The sequence below is a fragment of the Molossus molossus genome, unplaced genomic scaffold (assembly GCF_014108415.1).
Source record: "Molossus molossus isolate mMolMol1 unplaced genomic scaffold, mMolMol1.p scaffold_m16_p_9, whole genome shotgun sequence".
NCBI lineage: Eukaryota > Metazoa > Chordata > Mammalia > Chiroptera > Molossidae > Molossus > Molossus molossus.
Window position 1 is genome coordinate 100,632,827 of NW_023425403.1, and position 25,049 is coordinate 100,657,875.

General features: G+C 36.8%; 2 protein-coding genes across 5 annotated transcripts in view; both read right to left on the reverse strand.

The window, feature by feature from the left end:
- The window catches only part of ZC3H13 (zinc finger CCCH-type containing 13), a 105,326-nt gene extending 102,675 nt beyond the window's left edge, over positions 1–2,651 (reverse strand). For 3 of the 4 annotated variants that reach the window (XM_036249678.1, XM_036249677.1, XM_036249680.1), the window contains exons 1-2: positions 2,328–2,651; positions 1,849–1,914 (exon numbers count right to left, since the gene is read on the reverse strand). The gene's annotated coding sequence lies outside the window, so the exon portion shown is untranslated. The remainder of the gene's footprint in view (positions 1–1,848; positions 1,915–2,327) is intronic. The other variant, XM_036249679.1, reaches the window with a different exon arrangement.
- A 1,725-nt stretch (positions 2,652–4,376) lies between these two features.
- Positions 4,377–25,049, reverse strand: part of CPB2 (carboxypeptidase B2) — a 71,675-nt gene continuing 51,002 nt past the window's right edge. Inside the window, exons 7-11 of the mRNA XM_036250329.1 lie at positions 24,066–24,176; positions 15,204–15,297; positions 9,767–9,969; positions 7,939–8,026; positions 4,377–4,561 (exon numbers count right to left, since the gene is read on the reverse strand). Of these exons, the coding sequence (XP_036106222.1) occupies positions 4,377–4,561; positions 7,939–8,026; positions 9,767–9,969; positions 15,204–15,297; positions 24,066–24,176 (681 nt within the window). The remainder of the gene's footprint in view (positions 4,562–7,938; positions 8,027–9,766; positions 9,970–15,203; positions 15,298–24,065; positions 24,177–25,049) is intronic.

Genomic DNA, 25,049 nt, shown 5'->3' on the forward strand with positions numbered 1-25,049 from the left:
CAAAAATGGAGAAATGTCTTTGAGTGAGGATAAAAAAAAAAAAAGACACAACAAAAGGTCTTAATAAATGGGAACTGTTGCCCCCTCAAAAAACTTACAAATATAACAATGTTTGTAATTCATACTATAAATTTGACTGAGAAAGAAAAAACAATACAGTGGTCTCTTTTTCCCCCCCTTTATTGATTTTTAGATAGAGAGAGAGAGGAGGAGAAAGAAACATTTATGAGAGAGAACATCAACTGGCTGCCTCCTGCATGCCCCCCACTGGAGATCAGGCCCACAACCTGGGCATATGCCCTGACTGGGAATCGAACTCGCGACCTCTTGGTACATGGGTCAATGCTCAACCACTGAGCAACACCGGCCAGGCCAGTGGTCTCTTTTTAAACAATTATTTCTGAGGCCTAATCACTGAAATCTTGTCAATCCTTAACTACATCCTTTTGAGTTCTCATCTTCCGATAGCAAAAATGAAAGCATGATCTGATGAGCAGCAGCATAATATTAGTAAATTGTCAAATAATTAAGCAATTAAAACTACATAAATGTGCTAACAGGTAGTAGAATGCCTATCCACTGCAGTTCTAAAATAAAAAGGGTTGTGTTAAAAATGAGGTCTCTTCATATTTGTATTTCATATTTTTGAAAGGAAAAAGTTAGATTTATTTGCTGCATAGTCTGGGAAAATCTTTTAAAAAGAACTTTCTAAAACAATCTTGCAGATTGCTTATATATAGATAGATTAAAATAATTCCAAACTGGATTATGAACAGAACTGACAGAACTAACCTGACTACACAAGTATGAACAAGGCAATACTGTCACACTATGCAGAAAAAAAAAATTTTTTTAAGACTATAAAGAGAAATACACAGAATTGCAACATACAAACTACCAAAAAAAAAAAAAAAAAGAAATAAAAAAAGAGACACTATATATCAACATTTAACATTATCAACCAGTTAACATTTCACCTGTTACTAAGTATCTGTTGAAACAGTTCTCTCTATATGACAAGGAGAGTGGGGTTTGGGGGAGATGGGAAAACTAATGCAGAGAAAACCAATTCTTCAAATATATGTAAGTTAAACAACTTGGCTTTCTATTTGTAAATGCCACTGATAACTTGTACATAAGTTACAACAGCATCCACCTGTTGGTTTACAGATATGGATATTGGATGAATTTTCATATCTTAAAATATGCAAGCAATGTTCATTTCAAACCACCAGTAATTTAAAAGGCATGTATTTGATTAAACTGGACTCTACCAGATCCACAGTCTTAGTTTCATCCTGCAACTGTTTTTATAGACACAAATTGCAACATACGTGCAACATTCTCAGTCTCTTGTTGAAATTGTCATGTTACAATCTAAATATTTCATTAAGAAATTGGAAATTATTTGGAAAAACTACAGATTATGTTCACCAAACTCTCAAAATTATTTTCGCTTAGGTACTAAAGACAGTAATTTCAAATATTACAAAACTCTGCTAATTATGTGTAGACTGTACTGCACAAACATATTTGGATTCTAGCAGTATCGTGAACTTTGAAAACTTGAGCTGTGAAGAGCTTTTTCAATCTTACTATTTCTTTACAAAACCCAAAACCTGAAGAAGTGCATATGCCCATTATTTTCAAAAGAGTTCAAATTATCTGAAAACCTCGCAGAATAACCAGAGCTTGACACAGTCTTACCAATATCATTGAAGCAGTTTCAACTCCGAGTAATTTTGCAGCCACATACATTATTTTGCCTAACATCAAATAATGCCAAACATCAGACCTCTTTCATTACACATTCCCGGTGTCTGCCATATAGTTGCGAAAACTACCTACCTAGGGAATGTGAAGATGATCAAGTTGCACTCCTCAACTCCGAGTGCCTAAGTCGTTAAGTTACCACTGCCGGAAAATAAGAAAGACCAAATACAACGAAAAGTAAGATACTTTTCCCTAATAGGGCAGGAATGCGTAAAAGACGAGCTCCTAAATCTCAAACCACATCCCTGCAGCTTTTCACCGCATTCAAATGCGAATAACACGCAAAGGTTCCCAAGCCCACCTCAAATGGTAATGATTCGGCCTTTCATCCGAATCCACCTGTGCGCATAGACAAACTCGCCAAAATCAGAATGAGGGTGAGAAACGAGGCCTGAGCACAGGGAACTATTGCAGTTAAAAGAGGGATGCTCAAAGGGCTAAAAATCCCGGCGTGTCCCAGGCGGGGAAGGAAGCCAACTCTGGGCCTTCCCATCCAGGATTAGTCCAATGCCTCCCCGCCGAAACCCGCACCAATTCTCACAATTCAAGCTTACCTCCTCCCCGAGCTCCCTTCGCAAGCACAGTCCGGAGGCGTCACCGCCGCCACCGCTCCGGGGAGCGGGGGATGCGACTCTGTCCCCGCGCCTGGCCCCGGGAGGACGACGACAAGGAGAAGGAGGTGCGCGCGCGGCTCCCGGGAACAGGCCCTCGGCTAGCGAGGGATCTCGGGGGCGGCTGAGAAGCGGAACTCGCCAGCCGCTTGGCCAGGATCAAACGGGACTGAGACGCAGAGAGAGAAACAACGACCAGAGGCTGGGGCGTAAGATAAGGGAACGAGAACACCTTCAGCCCCGAGAAGGATCGCCTCACAATGCCGCCGGAAGTCGAGGGTTTGCCTTGTTCCTCTATAAACCCGGGCAGCTTCCGGCTGCCAAATTAGTCGTCAGCACGCAGGCACCGCCCCTTCGTGGACACGGCTCCTCCCACTCCCCGCCCGGGCGCAGTGGAAATTAGCCCTTTGTGAACAATCCCTGGAGAGGAAACCCGGATCCTGGAGCTTCTTACGTTCCCAATCAAAACTGACTTTAAGAAGAAGAGTTTCGCTCTTTTATTACATATGTTTTTTGTCATAAGCGGCTGTTGTAAACGCGGTAGATGCCACATTTGTTGTGGAAAGTAAATACATTCATTCGCTCTACAAAGTTTAATGAACACTGAGCTGGAGCAACCGAAGGTGTTTGTCCTGTTATTGACATCCCTCCACTTTCTGGGTCATTGTCTATTCTTGTGGAACAAAGGGATCGCACGGTTGAGTTTTTAAAGGCACAAGCAGACATCCGTTGAAAATTTGCAGCAAAAAAATTTTTATATATATTTTTTATTAATTTATTTTTGTTACAGATGTTTCTCCTTTCTCCCCCACTGAATCCCCCTCCCCCTTCCTCCCTGCCCTGTCCCCAGCTTTGTTGTCCATGTCCATTGTTCATGTACATGCATATAAATTCTGTGGTATATCTCTCCCCACCAACCCCTCTTCTGAGGATTGTCAGTGTGTACCCCACTTCCACGCCACTAGTGTTAGGGTTAGAGTCTGAGTGCCCCAAGACCCCCAGAGGCCTTTACAGCCAAACCAAGGGCCAGAGAAAATTTTCCACTTGTCCCCAGGTGGAACCTCCTCCCCCTTCTAGCAATCTTACAAGGACATCTTGAGAACATCTCCAGCCTAGAGCAAACATCTGCAGGGCGTAACTGCCAAACAGGACATGCCAAGGCGGCTTCTGCAAGGCCAGCTAACCGCTGATATCCGCTTCTGTGCATCCTTGCTTGCTTGCAATGTGCGTCTGGAGCCCCCTATAAAACACAGCCATTTTAGCTTCACGGGGCTGCTGCCCTCGGCTGCGTTTGTGGACGGCAGACCCTGCATGCAGGCTTTAGCTTAATAAAGCATCCCCAAAACTGAAGAATTGAGTCTGAGTGTGGTCCATCTCCTGGGTTATAACACTAGGACCACCCCATTCCTCAGACTGTTATGTTCAATATATTCCACAAATAAGTGAGATCATATGATATTTGTATTTCTCTGTTTGGCTTGTTTTGCTTAGGATAATACTTTCCAGATCCCTCCATGTAGTCTCAAAGGATAAGAGATCTTTCTTTCTTACAGCTGCGTAGTACTCCATTGTGTATATATACCACAGCTTTTTTATCCATTCGTCTACTGATGGACACTTGGGCTGTTTCCAGATCTTAGCTATTGTAAATAGTGTGCAGCAAAAAATTTTAATGTACTTCTGACAATTTTTCTTTTTGTTGTTTAGGGTCCAATGATTTGCATTAAACTAGTTATTAAAATTGCTTGAGATGGTTAGTTGAATGTCATGAATCAAAGAAAGAAAAACCAGTATCCATCTTCTTACAAGTTAAAAAAGGGGGAAATAATATGAATTTATTTATTACATTTATTTTATTCTTTGACAAAACCAAGGAATAGGGAAACCCTTAATTAAAACTATTGATAAAACTTAAAAAAGAAATCAGTACAATGATTTAGTTTTGGAATCAGTAAATTAAATTGTGGGAGCAGAGTGAAAAAATCAAGAGCATTAAATGTTCCCGATGACATGCCAAGCTATTTTAGAAACAGCGGCAAGAGCTTCTCTGCAAGTGGGTTTGATGAAACGCTTTGGCAGCAAGAATCCATATTTGCCTTTATCTCGAAGTTCAATTGTAAAGGAATATTTGACGCCCAAGTCATAGATCCAGTCATCCGAACCTCCAGGAGCTAGGTCTACAAGAAGAAAAAACAAATTACTTTTTGAAATGTAGGTGTTTCAAGTTAACAATGTTTTTTCCCCTAAAAATGAAAATTGCTTTGCATTTTTCTGATTATGCAGTAATATATATTTTTGGTAGAAAATGGAGATTGATGGAAAACAAGTTAAGGAAGAAAATAAAAATTACCCATAACTTTACCAAGAAGTGATACTCACCATTAACATTTTAGTGCTTTTATTTTTCAGTGCAGGCTTTAAGCAAAAAAATTTTAACTTAATCTTTAACTTAATTTTTAAAATTTTCTAAGTTAACCTTTTTCCTACATAAATAAGATCATTCTATACATTCTGTTTTGTAACATTTCCAAACAAAGTATCTGTCATGACCAGCTTTAGGTATTGATGAGTTCAAATAAAATCATTTTTAACTAACTCATAGCATTGCACTGTAAAGCTGGATGCAAATTAATTTAAATGTTTATTTGGAGTCTTTTAAATTTTTTTTATCTAAGAAACACAACTTTACAATGAACATCTGTGTTTATACATAATTGTTTATTTGATCCTTTAGAATATTATTTCCTAAAAGTAGATTGCTAGCATAGGGGTATATACTTTTTACAATTATTCTGCATGTTGCCAAATAGCCTTCATAATAATTCACCAATTTATACCTCCACTAGCAAGGTACGAATATGCCCACTTCTCCCTCCCACATTATCCATGGAATTTTGCATTTCTGGCAATTGTATGGGTGAAAAAATAATATCAAATGGTCTTGCTTTATGTTTCTTTCATTACTGGTGATTGAATGTTTTGTTTGGTACATTTATTGTCCATGTTTATATATTTTTTATCAATTATCTTACTCATATTTCTATTTGGTTCAATTTATAGATTGTTTATAAAAGCAACATTAGTGTTGTTAGCCCTGTGTAATATGGGGAGAATTTTTTCTGCTTCTTTGGTTATTTAGCTTTCAAGTTGATTTATGACAGGGTTTTTATCTAAAAATATTTTATCTTCTGGAATTTATTTTGGAGAAAAACATGCTAGTAATCCGATGTTGTCTAAGTGTCATCAGGTTTCCCAAATTTGTTAATTGACTAATCTAACATTCTTAACTGGTTAGAAATGCCTTCTTTATGAGATACTACATCTCCTTATCTATTTGGGGTTTCTAATGTATTTTAATACTGGGTTGGGGCAAATTCTCTTTTATTAGTCTTATTTTAAAGAATTCTACAAGTTCTACTAAATTTATTCTTTCAAATGCAGTTCAAAATCATTTAAGTGTTCATTGGGATTTTTAAACTGACCCATTTTTATATTTCTGTCCCATTCAAAAACATGGCAGATTTCTCCTTTTGTTTGTCTTATTTTATGCACACCAGTAAAATTTTCCAGGTTTTAAAAATTATAGATTATATGGATTTGTGTGTGTACATGCATATATACATTTAACAATGAATCCACCTTACTCAACTTTTTAATTGTTACTAAATATTTTTGGTTAATTTTCTACTGTTTACCATGTAGGCAACTATATAATATGCAAAGTGATCACTTTTGCTTCTTTCTAATAATTATACTTGAATTAATACAAAGGTGTTTACTGAAACATTGTTTTAATACTGAAAAATATTCACCACCAGTGGATTAGTTAAGTTATTCATTCAGCAAATATTTCTGACAACCATTATCAATATTTGCAATTTATTCTTCTAACCATTTTTCTATGCTTATATACACATACACATAGATGTGTCCTGAATGAATGAATGTGTGGAGATGGACTGATTTCATCATAACAGGAAGTTTGCTCTATAAGTTCCTCTAGCCCTGAGGCACTGTGGTCATTCTTTGGGGAAGAAGAGGATAGGAATCAAGAAAGCTCTGAATTGTGAAAGGAAGTTGTGGGGTTTTTCTGTGAAAGAGCAGGGACGTTAGTCAGCAAAGGCAGCAATGGACTAGTGACACCAAGAGAAAGAAATACCATGTGGACCAATCTGGCCTGTTTTTTCCTGAGACAATTTGAGGTTTTTGAGGAGGAAGAGGAAATTTCCAGTTCTGGACTTTCTACTAATAGGCCATCTAGTCCTTAAGCAATTTATTGAAAATAATATAAATGTGATTATTAATATGAATGTGTTTTTATAACCCTGTAGATCATACTTGTTAAAAGAAACTCGGGGACTTTGATATATTGTCTCAAGGCCTTTTCACCTGCTATTGCCTCTCCCTGGTTTTCCCCCACACCTTTGTTTGGTAGCCGCTTACCGGGTAGGTCTCCCAGAAATGTCATCTACAGAGAGACCTTCCCAGGACACTTTAGCTAAGTAGCCTCCCTCTTCTGCAGTCATTCTCAAATCCATAAGCCTATTTTATTGTCTTTACTTATCAATGAAATTATACTATATTTTACTGTTTGTTTACATCAACAATGAAAAACATTTTCTGTAAAGGACCAGATAGTAAATATTTTAGGCATTGTGGGTCATATAATCTATGTCACAACTACTCAACTCTACTGTCATGAAACCGTCATAGATCATAGACAAACGAATGATATGGATATGTTAAAAAAATTGATTTGGGGATACTGAAATTTGAATTTCATATCATTTTAAAAGGTCACCAAATCTTTTTTTTTTTTTTTTCCAACCATTTAAAAAACCTGGAAAACCATTCTTAGCTCTTGGGCTATACAAAAACAAACAGTGGTCTGGATATGACCTGCGGGTCATCATTTGCCAATACCTGGTTACATGTTTATTTTCTGTTCCTCTTCTCCCATCTCCCCCTCCAGCTTCAAAAGAGTAAAATCATTGTGTGTTATCCCACTGTGTGTACAAAGGAGTCCCTCAATAAATATTTAAAATATTTGTTAAGAGTTTGCCACATACATATTCTCATCACCGTGATTGAAATAAAAAAAATTCAACTATAGTGTTCTATGTGCTATACTCTTGGGCACAGGCTGTCACTAAAAAGCAACTACTGTAATGGTCATACACTAGATGTGTATAGTGTTCACCCTGCACAACCTTACGTGGTGGCCCTGGACATCTTACATATTCTTGTCACCCTTTATGACCTTTTCTACTCCACTCAACTAGTATGATGCCAATTCTATAATCCCTATTCTATAGCAATGAGCATATTTTCTAAACATCATTTTGGCTTCTTTTTTAAATATTCACTTATTAATATAGTTTTTTCAGTGCTATCATAGCTATTATGCTTCCATTTGTAATTATAATCCAATTGTTTTCCATGTGACCTTGTTTAAAGATTCCATTTAGAAAAATTAAATCTACACAGAAAAATCAAACACACAGACTTTTTAAGTGCCTCACAGTTTTCTAAGATCTTAAGAAGAAATACTTACATAAGCTTTCTGAGCCACTGCCATATGTGTATCTGGCACCTGCACTCGTCCTCTCAATAGCATGGACGGCTTCGCTGGCCAGCAGGGACTGGGATCAGTAGAATATGAAATTTCAGTTAATGTAAAGCTTTAAAACAGGACAGGTGGAGTTTCTAAAAATGATCATATATCAATTGACTCAAACTATATATATGAAGAAATATAGAGTAGGATGGTAGTGGTCAGGATCTGTGAGGTGGGGGAAATGGGGAAATGTTAGTCAAAGGATACAAACTTCCAATCATAAGATGAAAATGTCCTGGGGATCTAATGTACAGCATAGTGACTATAGTTAACAATATTGTATTATATACTTAAAAGGTGCTTACATGTTCTTACCACAAAAGAAAAAATAGTAATTATGTGAGATGGTAGATGTGATAACTCACTTTATTGTGGTAATCATTTCACAACATATATGTGTATCAAATCAACACACTGTACACCTTAAACTTACACAATTTTGTATGTCAGTTATATCTCAATAAAGTTGGAAAAAACTGTGTATATGAAAAAATATGCCTTTATCCAAAAGATAAATCAAGAAGAATAAATTAACTTTAAAAATGTTTTTTGCTTTATAGATATCACAATTGGGTGACTGTAAACATAGATTCTTCCAATACTTTGAATATTTTATTTAATTTGAAGAAAAAATAAGTCTTACTTTCCTTTTATAGAAATTTATTTTGTAAAATGTAGTATAACTATATTTCAAAGGCAAATAACTTAGGGTTATCCCATTACTAGACAAAATTGTCACCAAATTTTAAATCCAACTTCTCTAAACAATATTATACCTGATTCCATTCTCATTCTCCTCAGTAACTCTATTTTATTCTATGTAAAATGTCTAATAACTCCCTAGCACTCATCCAATAAAAAAGGTATGAAGCGGGATAATAACTAAGACATTTGTTTCTAGCTTTACCCAGATCTTTTGTGAAGTTGGATGGTATTCACTTTCACTCTCTTGAATAACTCAGAGGAATATCAGAGGATATGATATTGTGCCATTCTTTTGTTCAAAATAAAACTTTGAATAGAACCCCATTGTCTCCGAATAAAATGCAAATTTATTCTGACATTCAAATAAGCTGCCCTTATCTTCACAAGCTGACCTCATCTACTTTTTGATGGTATCACCCTTCACTTTGGCACTCTCACAGTCTCCTGAGCATACTTCCTGTGGGAATCACCTTCTCCTCACCTTGGAATATCTTCCCCTCCCTGTTCATCTTTCAATGTTTGGCTGAAATTCTATAACAGCCTGTTATCATTCCATTTTCTTTACTTTTACTGTATTGTCCATTGCATTCCAAAAAACAGGGGGTGCTGCAATTGGAGGTGCTTTTAATAGGACCCTTGGGGGTTAGGAAGGTCAACATTGCAAACAATTCCTAACGCTAATATCAAATTGGTGAGTGTTGTGCTGAGACTTGATCTGTGATGAGTACTGTAGAAAGTTAATGGGCACAAAATAGATGTAACTCCAGAGACTTGTTCTGGTCTTTGCTCATATGGCTTCATATGTAGATCACATCAGATGGGATAGTTCCCTGCTGATCTTTAAAGAGTGTCTGATATTTTTCTTAGAGAGCCTATCTTCTGGCCTGAAGTTCTTGTCCTCAGGGTAAGTCCCCCATTCTTTACATTCTTTCAATGAACTTTTACCCTGCGTTATTCCTAGTACAGTTAGGCCAGAACTCTAGAGGAGTTTTTGATTCTTGAACTAAGTATTACTTGATTTCTAAAATGCCAATGATAAAAATAATTAGGCAGCACTTACCAGTTCCTCGTGGTCTTTGCTTTTGCTCCTGTTATAGGAATATGGAAACACTATCATCTGGGAGTATGAATGCATCGTGATGTAAGCTTTAATATGGTTGATATTTCTTCTCAAGAAATTAGCCACTGCCTTCACTTCTGGTTCCGACTCAGGGTAAAGTCCACAGTAGACCTCTGAGCATGCGAAACTTGATGCACCCTTCTCTGTGGTGAAATTGATAGACTGAAATTATGAGGAAACACACATGCTATTGTAATTTGTGAATTCCCTTACAATGTATTCTAATATCTATGGTGTAACATTTTTAGATAATGGATTAGATAGAGCTCTGTAAAGAGCTTATTTATGTTGTTCACTAAATGTTGTTTATGTTCCTTCTGAAGTCAGCTATTTATTTACATGCCTCATAGCAGACTCGCCAAAGTTGCTGCCTGGGAGCAGCCATCTTGCAACCCAGAGAAAGTCTAAGAGTCTCAGAAAAGCTAGCCCTGTCTCCAAACCTCTGGTTATGTGAGAAAAATAAATTCAATTATCCTTAATCCACTGTAAGTTTGTTTTTTAAGTAGTTTAAAAATTACTAATTAACATAGCCCATCAAAGAAAAGACTCATTTGGGAATTCAGCATATACAAGTCTGCTTTCAGTGCTATTTCTAACTTGCTAAAGTGGTTTAGTAAATAAAATGGAATGGTGATATTTGGTGCCAGAATAATATTTACTCACTCCTTTGAAAGATTATACCATATATTACTTCGAATGGCAGCCTGCCTCCCAACACTTTTCCTTTCTGTCTCTAATTCATAGGGATGGATCCCCATGGAGCTACCTCTGACCAAAAAATTTTTCTCTCCTGGAAACAGCTGATTAGGTCTGAATTGTGTCCTTAACTTATGTCCTGAAAATCTGAATTCCTCCACTGATAACTTGAAATCAAAATGAAGATCCTAATCTCAGTCCAGCTGCTCTTTTGAACAAAGATGGTAACAATAATACCACCACCAGCTGATACCCACAGAGCACATGCTGAATATCAGAAACTCTGCAAAGATCTACACAAAATATTTCATGTAATCCTCACAGCAATCCTGTGAATACTGTTATTTTAGGAAATGCAAATTGGACACTCTTGGTGGTAACAATCCTTTACAATAAAAGCTTATGTGGTGTATTGTTAATCACCCAATCGCTTGACTCTAACCTTAGCTTTGGGTAAATTTTTCAACCTATCCATACTTTGACTTCCTTATCTGATAAATAAAAAAATATATACATTAAATGAGTATTTAATGAGGATCCAGTGAGATAATGCATGTAAAGTGCTTTGCACAGTGCCTAGCACATACTATGTATTTACTGTTTGTTGTTTCTTGTTGTCATAGTTGTTGTTGTCGTCGTCGTCATCATCATCATCTGTGCTGAGACCCCAAAATGCCAGTCTGCATCACAGAGATGAGATGGGGAGAGAAAGGACTCCTTGAGCCCTTTACACTGCTCTAGGCCCAATTCTAGTCTGTTTCTGAGTCCCAGCTGTATCCTTGTCCTTGGGTTCTTTGGGCCACTCCAATGTCCTTACAGTCTGTTTTTCTTATTAAAGCTTGCTCTGCTTTCTTCCTGTGATTTGCAACAGAAACAACCTTAATGTTTGTTAAACATTATTTTTCCCGCAAGGAAATGTTTACATCCAAGTCCTTTCCAAGTATTTTATTTGTTTTATTTTTTAACCAATAATGTAACTGGACAAACCACTTTTGAGAGTTTAGTCAACATTGAATATTCCTGGCCTTTTTTCTCTGATATAGTTCTATAGCATAGAGATTATACAGGGTGGGGCAAAAAGTAAGTTTATAGTTGTTTGTATGGAAAATAATACAATAATTGATAAATAATGATACAAAAATAAACTCTGTGTTTTGTTACTCACAACTATAAACCTACTTTTGTCCCCACCCTGTATACTGGGAGTAGATGTAGGAGAGGACATGAAAGAGCTGAAGGGAGAGAGTATGTCCTTAATATAAGTCCTCAGACCAGAGCTGTTCAATAGAAATATAATGTAAGTCACATATTTAAGTTTTCAAGTAATTACTTAAAGAAACAGGTGAACCTAATTTTAATAATACAGCTTACTCCCTGCCGGTGTGGCTCAGTGGTTGAGCATTGACCCATGCACCAAGGGGTCACTGGTTCAATTCCCAGTAAGGGCACATGCCCAGATTGTGGGCCAAATCCCCAGTGGGGGACATGCAGGAGGCGGCCAATCGATGTTCTCTCTCATCGATGTTTCTAACTCTCTCTCTCCCTCTCCCTTCCTCTGTCTTTAAAATCAATAAAGAAAAAAAAATAATACAGCTTATTTAACCCAATATGTACAAAATATTATCATTTTAAATGTAACCAATATAAAAATTATCCATGAGGTATTTTGTTACTTTTTCACACTAAGACCAAAATCTGGTGTGCATTTTACAATCACTGCACGTCTCAGTTCAAACAAATCACATTTCAAGCGCTCAATGGCCACATAGTGACTGGTAGCTACTATACTGGACCATGCAGCTTCAGACTCTCATTCTGTGACTCATTCTAGAGATGTCACCATTTTAGTGGAAAGAGCCAGGCAGTCAGGAAACTTGAGTTTGAGACTCTGCTTTTCCATTAAGTAGGCATGTCAGTCTGAGCAAGCTACTTTGTCTAACTGCTTCTTCTGTACCAAGAGGTGCCTGGTTTACCAGGTCCCTTCAAGTTCAAACCTTATTTGATCTATAGGCAAAGAATCAAGAACTATCAGGAGAGGCAAATTCATAGAGATGTAAAATAGATTAGTAATACCAGGAGGTGGGAGAGTAGGGAATGAGGAGATGTTGCTTAATGATTACAGGGTTTTTGTTTGGGATGATGAAAGTTTTGGAAATGAATATTGGTGATCATTCGACCAGATTGTGAATGCACTTAATGCCACTGAATTGTACACTTGAATGGTTAAAATGGCAAATTTTGTTATATATCTATTATTTCAATAAAAAATAATTAAGAGACACTAATATGTCATAGAAAGGGAAATAATGATTTTTTTTTAGTGCATACCCATGTAAAAACTTTGTAATTTAACTTACTTTTTTAAAGAAAATGAGTGAATCTGTCTTAGGAAGTTTTAGACCAGAGGTTTTCACAAAATGCTCCTTGGTATAAACTGAATTTTACCCCTATTCCCCAATTTATGTTTAAGTCTGAATCTGCAATGGCAGTACAACTAAGGCCTTTGAGGAGGTAGTTAAGTTTTAATGAAGTCATAGAAGTGGGGCCTTGGTCTGTTGGTGTCCTTATAAGAGAAAAAGAAAGAGAGAGAGAGAAAGGGAGAGTGAGACAGAGAGAGAGAGAGAGAGAGAGAGAGAGAGAGAGAGAGAAAGAGAGAGAGCAGTGATAAACACAGTACAGAGAAAAGGCCATGTGAGCACATGATGAGAGGGTAGCTGCCTGCAAGCCAAGAAGAGGGCCTTGGGAGAAACCCACCCTTCTGTCATCTTGATCTTGGACTTCTAGTCTTTCTTATGTTTAAGCCACCCAGTCTGTGGCATTTTGTTATGACAGCCCTAGCAGAGTAAGACACCCTCAACTGAATTCCCATCTCTAACACACATGCAGACAATTTTAGTACAGAGGAAGGTAAAATGAACATAAAATGAATAAGTTAACATGGTATGCCACTTCCTATTAATACGTGAGGCACTCTAATAGATATTTTACAAAGGGTCATAACGGCACATTCTAGTTGTAGGGGCAAGGACCAGAAAATATTTTAATTCTTCCTCACTGACTGACTTACATAGTATTGAAGACATACTGGGGCACTTGGCAAAAACTAATCCTTACAATTACTTTTTGTATTACTTGACACTCTCGTCTGTATGCTTGCTCCTTCTGTTTCTGTTTTAAACTCTTGTGATATATAATATCACAACATAATATAATATAATACAACACCATGCCTAAGAAGGGCCAGAGATATTTCTTTTTGGCAATAACAATATAATTTGACCACTTTGCTATTCAAATTGGGTAACTGACTTCACCATGTTAAGTAAAATAGAACACCAAGAGCTTAAAGATCAAACAATAAGCTCTAAAACGGAATTTATAACTGAAGAGTGATTGTCAGACATACAAGAATTTCAATAAGCCCTGGCTGGTTGGCTCAGTTGTTGGGTGACATTCTGTGCACCAAAAGGTTGTGCAGGAGGCAGCCCATTGATGTTACACTCTCACATTGATGTTTCTCTCTCTCTCTCCCTCTTCTTTCCTATCTCTCTAAAAATCAATAAACTATAAAACCTGACCTTATATCTCAGCTCTGCCACTTTTTAGATCTGTGCTCTACAACAAAGGACTTAGCCTTCTAAAGTCTGGGATGCAGCATTCATGATATTTTGATAATAAAATCTAGGAGATAAACTATGTAAACTGCTCAGCACTTAGTAACTGTCAGCCCTATTTATTCAGGTCTATTTTATATTAGCTCCTGCTTCTTTGACTCCCTGCCAACTAATCAGTGCTACAGCAATCTTTGGGCCTCAGCAGGCACTTTTCTTAGATGATCTTAAAGATGGCTCTTATGGAGAAACCACTATATAATTCCCTTGAGCCAAAGCTCTTTCCTCTCCCACTGACTACATCTCTAACTCTTTTAGAATAACTAAATCCATTTACACGTTCACCGAATTAACATTTTTTGAGAACCCTCCATGTTTCAGGCACTGGACTAGGTCATGGATCATGATCCTTGCCCTCAAGGGTAGGAAATAAGAAAATAAGGTAAGTATTCTGTTGTGGGGTTTTCCTATGTGCCCTGGGATAATAATGAAATGTTCAAAGGCATGAATTTTCACTTCTTTTTTAAAAGAAAAATGTAATGTCATGGTCATAGGATTGTGTACGACAAAGGAATGGGAAAAAGAGGGCATTTCTGTGATTATAATAGTTTTGTCCTCTTGTATTCCCCAACAAGACTTTAAATGGGGCTTTATTTTATTTTATTTTAAGATGTTACTGGAACCCAGCTTAACCTCTAAGGGAATGTTTGTACTTTATTTATTTAATTTACTTTTTGTGGTACATGCCCCTAGCAGGAACTGAACCTGGGACTCTCTGGTCCACAGGCCAACGTTCAACCGCTGAACCAAACTAGCCAGGGCATAAATGGGACTTTAAAGAACTGGTCTCATTTCCTTTTTCTAAAGATGAGGAAACAGAAGGAAGGAGAGGTTAAAGTAATTAGCTGACTCTAGTTAATATTCACAGAATTACATTTAACTAAAATGTTTATTATGTAAATGATTTCCTGATTCTGATAAACCTTTCCTATCTGAATTAATGTGCCTTTCTTTATGAATGTCACCTTTTTCATGAAGAAACATCACCCAAAATAAAACAAACAACCTACCACACCAGTGTTTGGAAGCAAAGTTCCTATTCAGGTCTGTTCCAATGCAAGGATCATTTTCATGAAAAGAACGGTTCTTTCTCCACATTCGATTCTAAATAAACAAAATACAGATAACCAGGGTGGCACGTTTGTGGTTTAAAGAAAGACATGACTTTTAAAGCCTGAGTAGCCAGGGCTAGTCTCAGCTGCAGTCCCAGCACTTCGTCCTGTCACTGCCTTGACAGCGTTCTTTTTCTACAGCTCCTATTTCTGTCCCAGTCTCAATCACATTGACTCAAACTATTTTAATTTGAATTAAACAATATCCTAATATTTGGTCACTTTTGATCTAGAGAAATAATGTTGTCACTTGGTTGTGCTAGGCTGTTTATTGGCCTTCTTGTTTGGTTTTATTTCATTTAAAGTAATTTTATGCAATCGAGTTCCTTCTAAGAAAAGTGAAATAACTTTGTGTTTCAACTCAAAACTATGAGTCATGAGTTGTTTTTTTTATTGAAATATATTTGACATCTAACCTTGCATACATTTAGGGTCTACAACATGTTAATTTGATACATTTTTATTGTAATGTGATTACCATTGTAGGGAGAGTTAGCACCTCTATCACATCACATAAACTATCATTTTTGTGTGTGGTGGGAATGATTAAGATTTAATCTCTCAGCAAGTTTGATAATTATAATACAATACAGTTAAGTAATAAGTTTCAATACTCTAAATTAAATTCAACACTCTCTAGAAGCTATAGGGGACGGACCTGGGAAGACTCCTCTTGCCTGATGGCTCCTTTGGTTGTATTGATTTGACTCTGGGTTATAAACATAAAGCAAATTCCCCACTGTACTCTTGAGGTAAACTGGAAAATCTGTTCATGTACATAGTTGCACAGACTTTAGTTCTAAGGTTGGGGTGATGTGGCATCCCACATCTTTTTTTTTTTATTAATTTATTTTTGTTACATATGTTTCTCATTTTTCCCCCATTGACACCCTCCTCCCCAACTCCCCCACCCCGTCCCCAGCTTTGTTGTCCATGTCCATTAGTTATGCATACATGCATATAAGTTCTGTGGTTTATCTCTTCCCTCCCCCATCACACCCTTCTCTGAGGGCTGTCAGTCTGTACCCTACGTGCACATCTCTGGGTATACCCTGTTCCTCAGACAGTTATGTTCATTATATTCCACAAATAAGTGAGATCATGTGATATTTGTCTCTCTGCTTGGCTTGTTTTCCTTAGGATAATACTCTCCAGGTCCCTCCATGTCGTCTCAAAGGATAAGAGATCTTTCTTTCTTACAGCTGCATAATACTCCATTGTGTATATGTACCATTGCTTTTTTATCCATTCGTCTACTGATGGACACTTAAGTTTCCAGATCTTAGCTATTGTAAATAGTGCTGCTATGAACATGGGGGTACATATATTCTTTCTGATTGGTGTTTCAGGCTTCTTAGGGTATATTCCAAGAAGTGGGATCACTGGGTCAAATGGAAGTTCAATTTTTAATTTTTGGAGGTAACACCATATTGTTTTCCATAGTGGCTGCACCAGTCTGCAATCCCACAAACAGTATACTAGAGTCCCCTTTTCTCTACACCCTTGCCAACACTTCCTGTTTGATGATTTGTTGATGGTGTTCAATCTGATAGGTGTGAGATTGTTGTTTTAATTTGTTGTTTTAATTTGCATCTCTCTGATGATTAGTGATGTTGAGCATTTCTTTATATGTCTCTTGGCAAATATGTCATTTGTATGTCCTGTTTGGAGAGGTGTCTATTTAGTTCCGCTGCCCATTTTTTAGTTGGGTTCTTTGTTTTCTTTTTGCTGAGTTGTATGAGTACTCTATATGTTTTGAAAATTAATTCCTTATTTGATGTATCATTGGGTTCACTTTCCATTTTGATGCTTATTTGTTTTGCTGTACAAAAGCTTTTTAGTTTGATGTAGTCCCATGTGTTCATTTGTTTCTATTGCCTTAGCCATTGTATCAATGAAAATTCTGCTGCATGTGATGTCAGAAGTTTTGTTGCCCGCATTTTCTTCTAGGATTTTTATGGATTCACGGGTCACATTTAAATCTTTTATCTATTTTGAGTTTATTCTTGTGTATGGTGTAAGTTGATGGTCTACTTTCATTTTTTGCATGTAGATGTCCACTTTTCCTAACACCATTTATTAAAGAGGCTGTCTTTACTCCATTGCATGCTCTTGCCACCTTTGTCAAATATTAATTGAGCATAATGCCTTAGGTCAATTTCCGGGTTCTCTGCTCTGTTCCACTGGTCTATATGCCTGTTCTTGTGCCAGTATCAGGCTGTTTTGATTACAGTCGCTTTGTAGTATAATCTGATATCCGATATTGTGATCCCACCTACTTGGTCCTTCTTTTTCAAGATTTCTGTGGCTATTTAGGGTCTTTTTTGGTTCCATATGAACTTTTGAAGTATTTGTTCTCGTTCTGTGATATATGTCATTGGTATTTTGAAGGGGATTGCATTGAATCTGTAGATTGCTTTGGGCAATATAGATATTTTAATGATGTTAAGTCTTCCAATCCATGAATAAGGTATGTGCTTCCACTTTTTTATATCTTTCTCTATTTCCTTTTTCAATGTCCTGTAGTATTCTGCAAATAGATCCTTTACTTCTTTGGTTAAGTTTATTCTTAGGTATCTTAATTTTTTTGCCACAATGGTAAATGGGATTTTTTTTTAGTTTCTCTTTTTGTGAGTTCATCATTGGTGTATAAGAATGCCATCAATTTCTTGATGTTAATTTTGTATCCTGCTACTTTGCAAAATTCATTTATTAAGTCTAATAGATTCTTGATGGACTCTTTAGGGTTTTCTATGTATAGTATTATGTCATCTGCAAATAATGACAGTTTCACTTTCTCCTTTCCAGTTTGGATTCTTTTTATTTTTTCTACATGTTTGATTGCTGTGGCCAAGACGTCAAGTACCATGTTAAATAAGAGTGGTGAAAGTGGGCATCTCTGTCTTTTTCTTGTTCTTAAGGGAAATGCTTTTACTTTTTGCCCATTTAGTATGATGTTGGCTGTAGGTCTTTTATATATGGCCTTTACTATGTCGATATATGATCCCACTATTCCCACATTGCTGAGCATTTTTATAAGAAATGGGTGATGGATTTTGTCAAATGCTTTTCAGCATCTATTGATATGATCATATGATTTTTATCTTTCATTTTGTTTATGTGGTGTATCACATTTATTGATTTGTGAATATTGTACCTGCCTTGCATCCCTCAGATGAATCCCATTTGGTCATGGTGAATAATTTTTTTGAATGTATTGCTGGATTCGATTTGCTAGTATTTTGTTCAGGATTTTGGCATCTGTGTTCATCAGGGATATTGGCCTGTAGTTTTCTTTCTTTGTAGTGTCTTTTTATGGTTTTGGAATTAGCATTATGCTGGCCTCATAAAATGAGTTTGGAAGTCTACCTTCTTTTTGAATATTTAGGACTCGTTTGAGAAGAATGGGTGTTAGTTCTTCTTTGAATGCTCGGTAAAACTCCCCCATGAAGCCGTCCGAGCCTGGGATGTTTTTTGCTGGGAGAGTCTTGATTACATCTTCAATTTCCTTCTTTGTTATTGGTCTGTTCAAGTTTTCTGTCTCTTCCCGGTTCAGTTTTGGGAGACTATGTGTTTCTAGAAATTTGTCCATTTTGTGTACATGGTCCAATTTGTTGCTGTATACTTGCTCGTAATATTTGTTAACAGTCTTTTGTATTTTTTTTGGTGTCGGTGTTTCTTCTCCTCTTTCATTTTTGATTTTGTGTATTTGAGTTCTCTCTCTTTTTTTCTTGGTTAGTCTAGCTAAGGGTCCATCAATGTTGTTTATCTTTTCAAAGAACCAGCTCTTTGTATCATTGATCCTTTGAATTATTATTATTATTTTTTGGTCTCCATGTCGTTTATTTCTGCTATGATCTTTACTATTTTCTTCCTTCTACTTGCTCTGGGGTTTTCTTTTTGTTTGCTCTCTAGTTCTTTATTTAAGCTGTGAGGTTAGGTAGTCAATTAGAAATTTTTCTTGTTACTTTAGGTAGGCCTGTAGTGCTATGAACTTCCCTCTCAGCTTTTGCTGCATCCCATAGATTTTGTATGTTGTGTGTTCATTTTCACTGGTTTCCAGGAAGTTGTTAATTTCTTCCTTGATCGCTTTGGTAACCCATTCATTGTTTAATAACATGCTATTTAGCCTCCATGTGTTCAAATGTCTTTGCATGTTCTTGTTGCAATTGATTTTTAGTTTTATGGCATTGTGATCTGAGAAGATGCTTGACATGATTTCAATCTTCTTGAACTTGTAGAGACTTAGTTTGTGTTCTAACATGTGGTCTATCTTTGAGAATGTCCCATGTGCACTTGAGAAGAATGTGAATTCTGCAGTTTTGGGGTGTAATTCTCTATAGATATCTATTAAATCCAATTGGTCTAGTGCTTCATTTAGAGCACTGGTTCTCAACCTTCGTAATGATGTGACCCTTTAGTACAGTTCCTAATGTTGTGATGACCCCCAATCATAGAGTTATTTTTGTTGCTACTTTTTAACTGTAATTTTGCTACTGTTATGAATCGCCATAGGAAATATGAGTTTTCCAATGGTCCTAGGCAACCGCTGTGAAAGGGTTGTTCAACCCTAAAAGGGGTCACGACCCACAGGTTGAGAACCGCTGATTTAGAGTCTCTGTTTCCTTGTTAATTTTTTTGTCTAGATTGATCTATCCTGTGATGTCAGTGAGGTGTTGAAGTCCCCTGCTATGATTGTATTGCTGTTGATTTCTCCTTTGAATGTCTCCAGAAAATTTTTAATGTATTTGGTGCTCCTATATTGGGTGCATATATGTTTACCAAGGTTATAGCTTCCTGTTGGATAGAGCCTTTCAATATTGTGTAGTGACCTTCTTTGTCTCTAGTTATGGTCCTCATTTTGAAATCTATTTGATTAGATATGAGTATTGCTACCCCAGCTTTTTTTTTCCTTTTCATTTGCTTGGAAGATTTTTTTCATTCCATCACTTTCAACCTATGTGAGTCTTGTGAGGTAGGTCTCTTGTAAGCAACATATATATGAGTTTTGCTTTCTTTCTTTTTTTTTTTTTTTATCCTCACCCGAGGACATTTTTCCATTTTTTGTTCAGATAGAGCGGGAGGGAGAGAGAGGAAGAGAGAGAGAGAGAGAAACATCGATGTGAAGGGACACGTCGAGTGGCTGCCACCTGCACGACCAACCAGGGCCGGGGACAAACTGCAACCGAGGTACATGCCCTTAGCAGGAACCGAACCCGGGTCTCTCTGTACCGCAGGCCGACGCTTCAACCGCTGAGCCAAACCAGCCAGGGCGAGTTTTGCTTTCTTATCTAATCAGTTATGTTGTCTTTTTATCAGATAACTCAGTCCATTTACAAATGTGATTATTGATATGTACTTATTTATTGCCATTTTTGCTTAGTGTGGTGTTTTTTTCTTCCTATTTTTTCTACTAATTACAGCAGTCCTTTAACATATCTTGCAGTGCTGGTTTGGTGCTAACATGTTTCCTTAGCGATTTTTGTCTGGGAAGCTCTTTATTAGACCTTCTATTTTGAATGATACCCTTGCTGGATAGAGTAGTCTTTGATTTAGATACTTGTGTTTTTATGACCTTGATTACTTCATGGCACTCTTTTCTGGCCTGTAGTGTTTCTGTTGAGAAGTCAACTGAGAGTCTTATGGGGTTTCCTTTGTAGGTAACTTGTTGCGTTTCTCTGGCTGCCTTTAAGATTCTCTCTTTGTGTTTAATTTTTGGCTTTTTAATTACTATGTCTCTTGGTGTGGGCCTGTTTGGGTTCTTCTTATTTGGGGCTGTCTGTGCTTATTGAACTTGAATGCCTTCTTCTTTCACCAAATTAGGGAAGTTTTTGTCACTATTTCTTCAAATATATTCTCTAACCCTTGCTCATTTTCTTCTTCTGGGACTCCTATGATGTGAATATTATTACATTTCCAGTTGTATCACAGTTCTCTTAAGCTATCTTCCTGTTTTTTAATTTTTTTTTTTTTTCCTTTTGGTTTTCTGACTGGTTGATTTTTTCTACCCTGTCTTCTAATTCACTGATTTGGTCCTCAGCTTCCTCTGCTCTGCTGTTTAGTCCTTTCAATGTGTTCTTTATTTCTGCCATGTCATTCTTTATTTCCACTTGATTGGTTTTCAATACTTGTATATCTTTACTCATGGTTCTCATGTCCTTACACATGCTGTTGAGCTTTGTCAAGATCATGGCTCTGAACTCTACCTCTGCTAACTTGCTTAACTGCCTTTCATTTATCTCATCTTCAGTAGAGGTCTCTTGTTCTTTCATTTGGGATTTGTTTCTTTGTTTCAGCATTTTGGCTATCTCAGTGGGTTTTGGAGCCTGCCAAAATTTCCCTGTGTGTGTTGGTGTTCTGCTGTGTATGGCTCTACTGGGTTTGAATGAGCGTGGGAGGACCCACGTCAACAACCACTGTCAAAGTCTTACTTTCCTGGGTATATTTGCAAGTCCAGGAATGGTTCAGTTATCCTCTAGCTTTTTGCCTAGAGGCTATTAGTCTGGTTACTTGAAGAGCCTTGGGTTTTCAGCTGAATGAAAAACTCCCTCAGGTGTTCAGCTTAAGAGGATTTCCAGAGGGTGGGGGCAGATGCTGATTGTTAATGAGTCTCAATTTGCATTTCTTAGGCTCACCTGTGTGGGGTTGACTCTTTGAGAGAAGGGCTGCTGCCTCTCCCCAGAGCCCTGAGAAGGAGTAAGCTGGCCACCATCCTGCATGGCCACAACTCAGCAAGAGCTCTGAGTGCCCTCCAAATCCCGAGTGTTCTCACACAGTTCCAGATCAGTCTGCCCTCCTTCTGCCAGAGCCCAAGGTGAGTGGCTCTGGCTATTTTAGCGCTCTGTCCCGGCTCTGTGCTGTGGACTGGGTTAGGGAGTTTAACCTCGAAGGCACTGCTCACACCTAAGACTGCTCCTGTCTGTGGGCTCCCAGCCCCCCTCTTGTGCTTCTGCAATCCTACCAGGATCCATTCAGTGTCCCTGGTTATATGGTCCTTGCAAGCTGCTTTTCTGTTGCTTTTTCTCAATGATTTGTCTTTATTTTAGTTGTAATTCCAGTTTGGTCCTGGGAGATGGTCTGTGTAGCTTCCATTCACTCTGCCACCATTTTGGAATCTCTGATGTGGCACTCTTTACTCCTACTCTCACCAACCCTTCTACCAACCCTCCTGGTCTTCTTCCAAAGTCTGGCCTGTGGTTTGGTAGCCATCATTTTTGTGGAGAAATTAGGTTCTCATACTGCAGAAACAAATAGGCAGAGTTAAGACAAAAAGGACAGCTGGGAAGTAGAAACATCTAAAGGGTGGCTATATTCCACTGTAATTCTGGTGAAGAGATACATTTATTATAAGATCAATATAAAGATGTGATCACTTATTGAACACCAAATTTGTATTATGTCCTATGTTGGGTATTTCTCATATGCTTAGTTTAGGATTTGCCCACACCCACCTGCGAACTTGTATTCACAGTATTCTTCTCCAGAGATGATGTTTTCATCAATCTCCATTCCTATTTCTTCTGCATAAATTGCCTCCTCCATGAAACTGTTCCTGTATGATCCCATATGTTTCTAATTACTGCAATTATTCTCATTCCCCAGTGTTTACATGCACTACTCAAGTTGGTTTCTCTTAACAGATACATACTCAGTTATGTACTTATGTGCCCCTCATCAAATTAGAAGGGAATGTACTTCATATTGCTTGAGTAATTTTACAGGAATCATGATACTGATGGACTAGAAAAACTGTTGATAATGGTTTCCAATATAGATGAGATTGATCAGGATGCTAATGCTCATGACTGAGTTAAAGCATACTAAGGTTTAAATTCACATATCAATTAGAATTAAGTTCAATTAGAATTCTGTTCTAGTCTTGCAAGTCATGATTTTATAAATCAAAATGCTGGTCAAAGGATTCCTATTAAGAATAAATGGACCTAGGCATTGTGCATCAATGGCAACTAATATCTCAAAAAGTGTCACAGTAAGATATTTTATACATCCTGATCTGAGACCACACTATCACAATAACTTAGTCTTGCCAAAAAATGTCAATTCTGAATATGATTAAGCTTCTAGAATACAATTTTCAAGTTTCAGAAAATACAAAGGACAGAGGAATAGGTTAATTTGCAACATGGCAAAATGCAACTTAGCAAATCCAGACAATGGGAAACTCTTGTGTTCAATGAACAAATCGCAAGAAAAAGCGAGAGCATGAACATCTATGGATTAAAATAGAATTACAAGACATACAAATAAGTCACAGCATATTAGCCTTATTTGGATCCTGAATCAAAGACACTTATTAAAAAGTTATTATATAATTGAAAATTTAAATATTGATTGAAACTTTTATTTTAAGTAATTTTTAATTTTTAGATATACTTGTACTATGACTATTTTTTAAAGAGCTCTTTTAGAGATGCATGTTGAACTTTTTATTGATGAAATAATATAATATCTGAGATCTGCTTTAAAATAATATTGGTAAGGTAGAGGCAGGTTGAGAATATAGATGAAAGTAGATTGGCTATGAGGTGATTATTTCTGAAGCTGTTATACAGGTACATAGGAGTTGATTACACAATTATTTTCACTTATATATTGTTGAACTTTTCCATAATGAGAATTAATATATTTTTTTCATAATGAAACCATTGTGCCAAGATCCAGGATTTTATAAATAATTGAGCCAGTGTATCCTATATCCCCAAAGGGGGAAAGTTTTATTTATTTTTTGCCTTCACCTACCTTTGTCCATGTGTAGTCATAACCATCCACATTAACTACCGGCATAACATAGAAATCCACGTGCCTTAAAAGATTGGTATACAGATTTTCTTCCTCTGAAAATTGAGTTACCTACAAAGAAAACCAAGTATGTTTAATAATACCTCTTTTGAAGTCTTCTAAACTTAGTCTGTTTCTTTTATGTGTTTTCCTTTTTAAAAAAAGTTATTTGGCATGTTTAAATTTGCAAATTTAATTTTCAGGAAGAGTATCAATTCTTTAAAAAAAACCCTGAATTTAGGGTACTAAGCTACCAAGTGGTGACAAACTCCATGGAAATGGGACAAATGGTCTTCCTATTTAATGGAGGCAGGAAACAGAATTACATATTTTCTAAAATTTCCTTTGAGAAACAAAAAGAATTATTTTTAAATCCATTATGCCAACTACAAAGATTTAAGGAAGCAAAAACCTAGATACAGTTTTGTTCCTTTAAAAACAATCCACATCAGTCAGAGTTTTAACCTTATCTTATGCCCAGCAGGACTAGTTATATATTCTATATTGTCTTTGTAATTTATGGAGCTAAAATTTTGCTGCTAGTTTCTGGCAAACCTAGAGTGTGTTTTCCAAGCATCAGATTATATGGCTTTAAAATCAGTGGTAGATTTTCCTACGTAATGACTATGAGTTTCCTAATAGGCATCATCTGACACTGCTCTTGTCTATTTCAACTCACACCTACCTTAGGGTCACATTGTTCAGCATATCCAGTGATATCCTCATTCTGATGACTGAGGATTGCACCCCCAAAATAATCAAATATAGAGGAAGAATAACCACAAAGAAAAATTTCAGCTGATTAAACAAACCATTTCATCTAGGACTAAACTATGATATAAAATCTTTACTTATGGCAACATTACTGCATTTTAATTTGGTAGATTAGTTTACAATTATCTATTGCTTTAAACTTTACTCAAAAAACCTTAAAATATTTTTTTT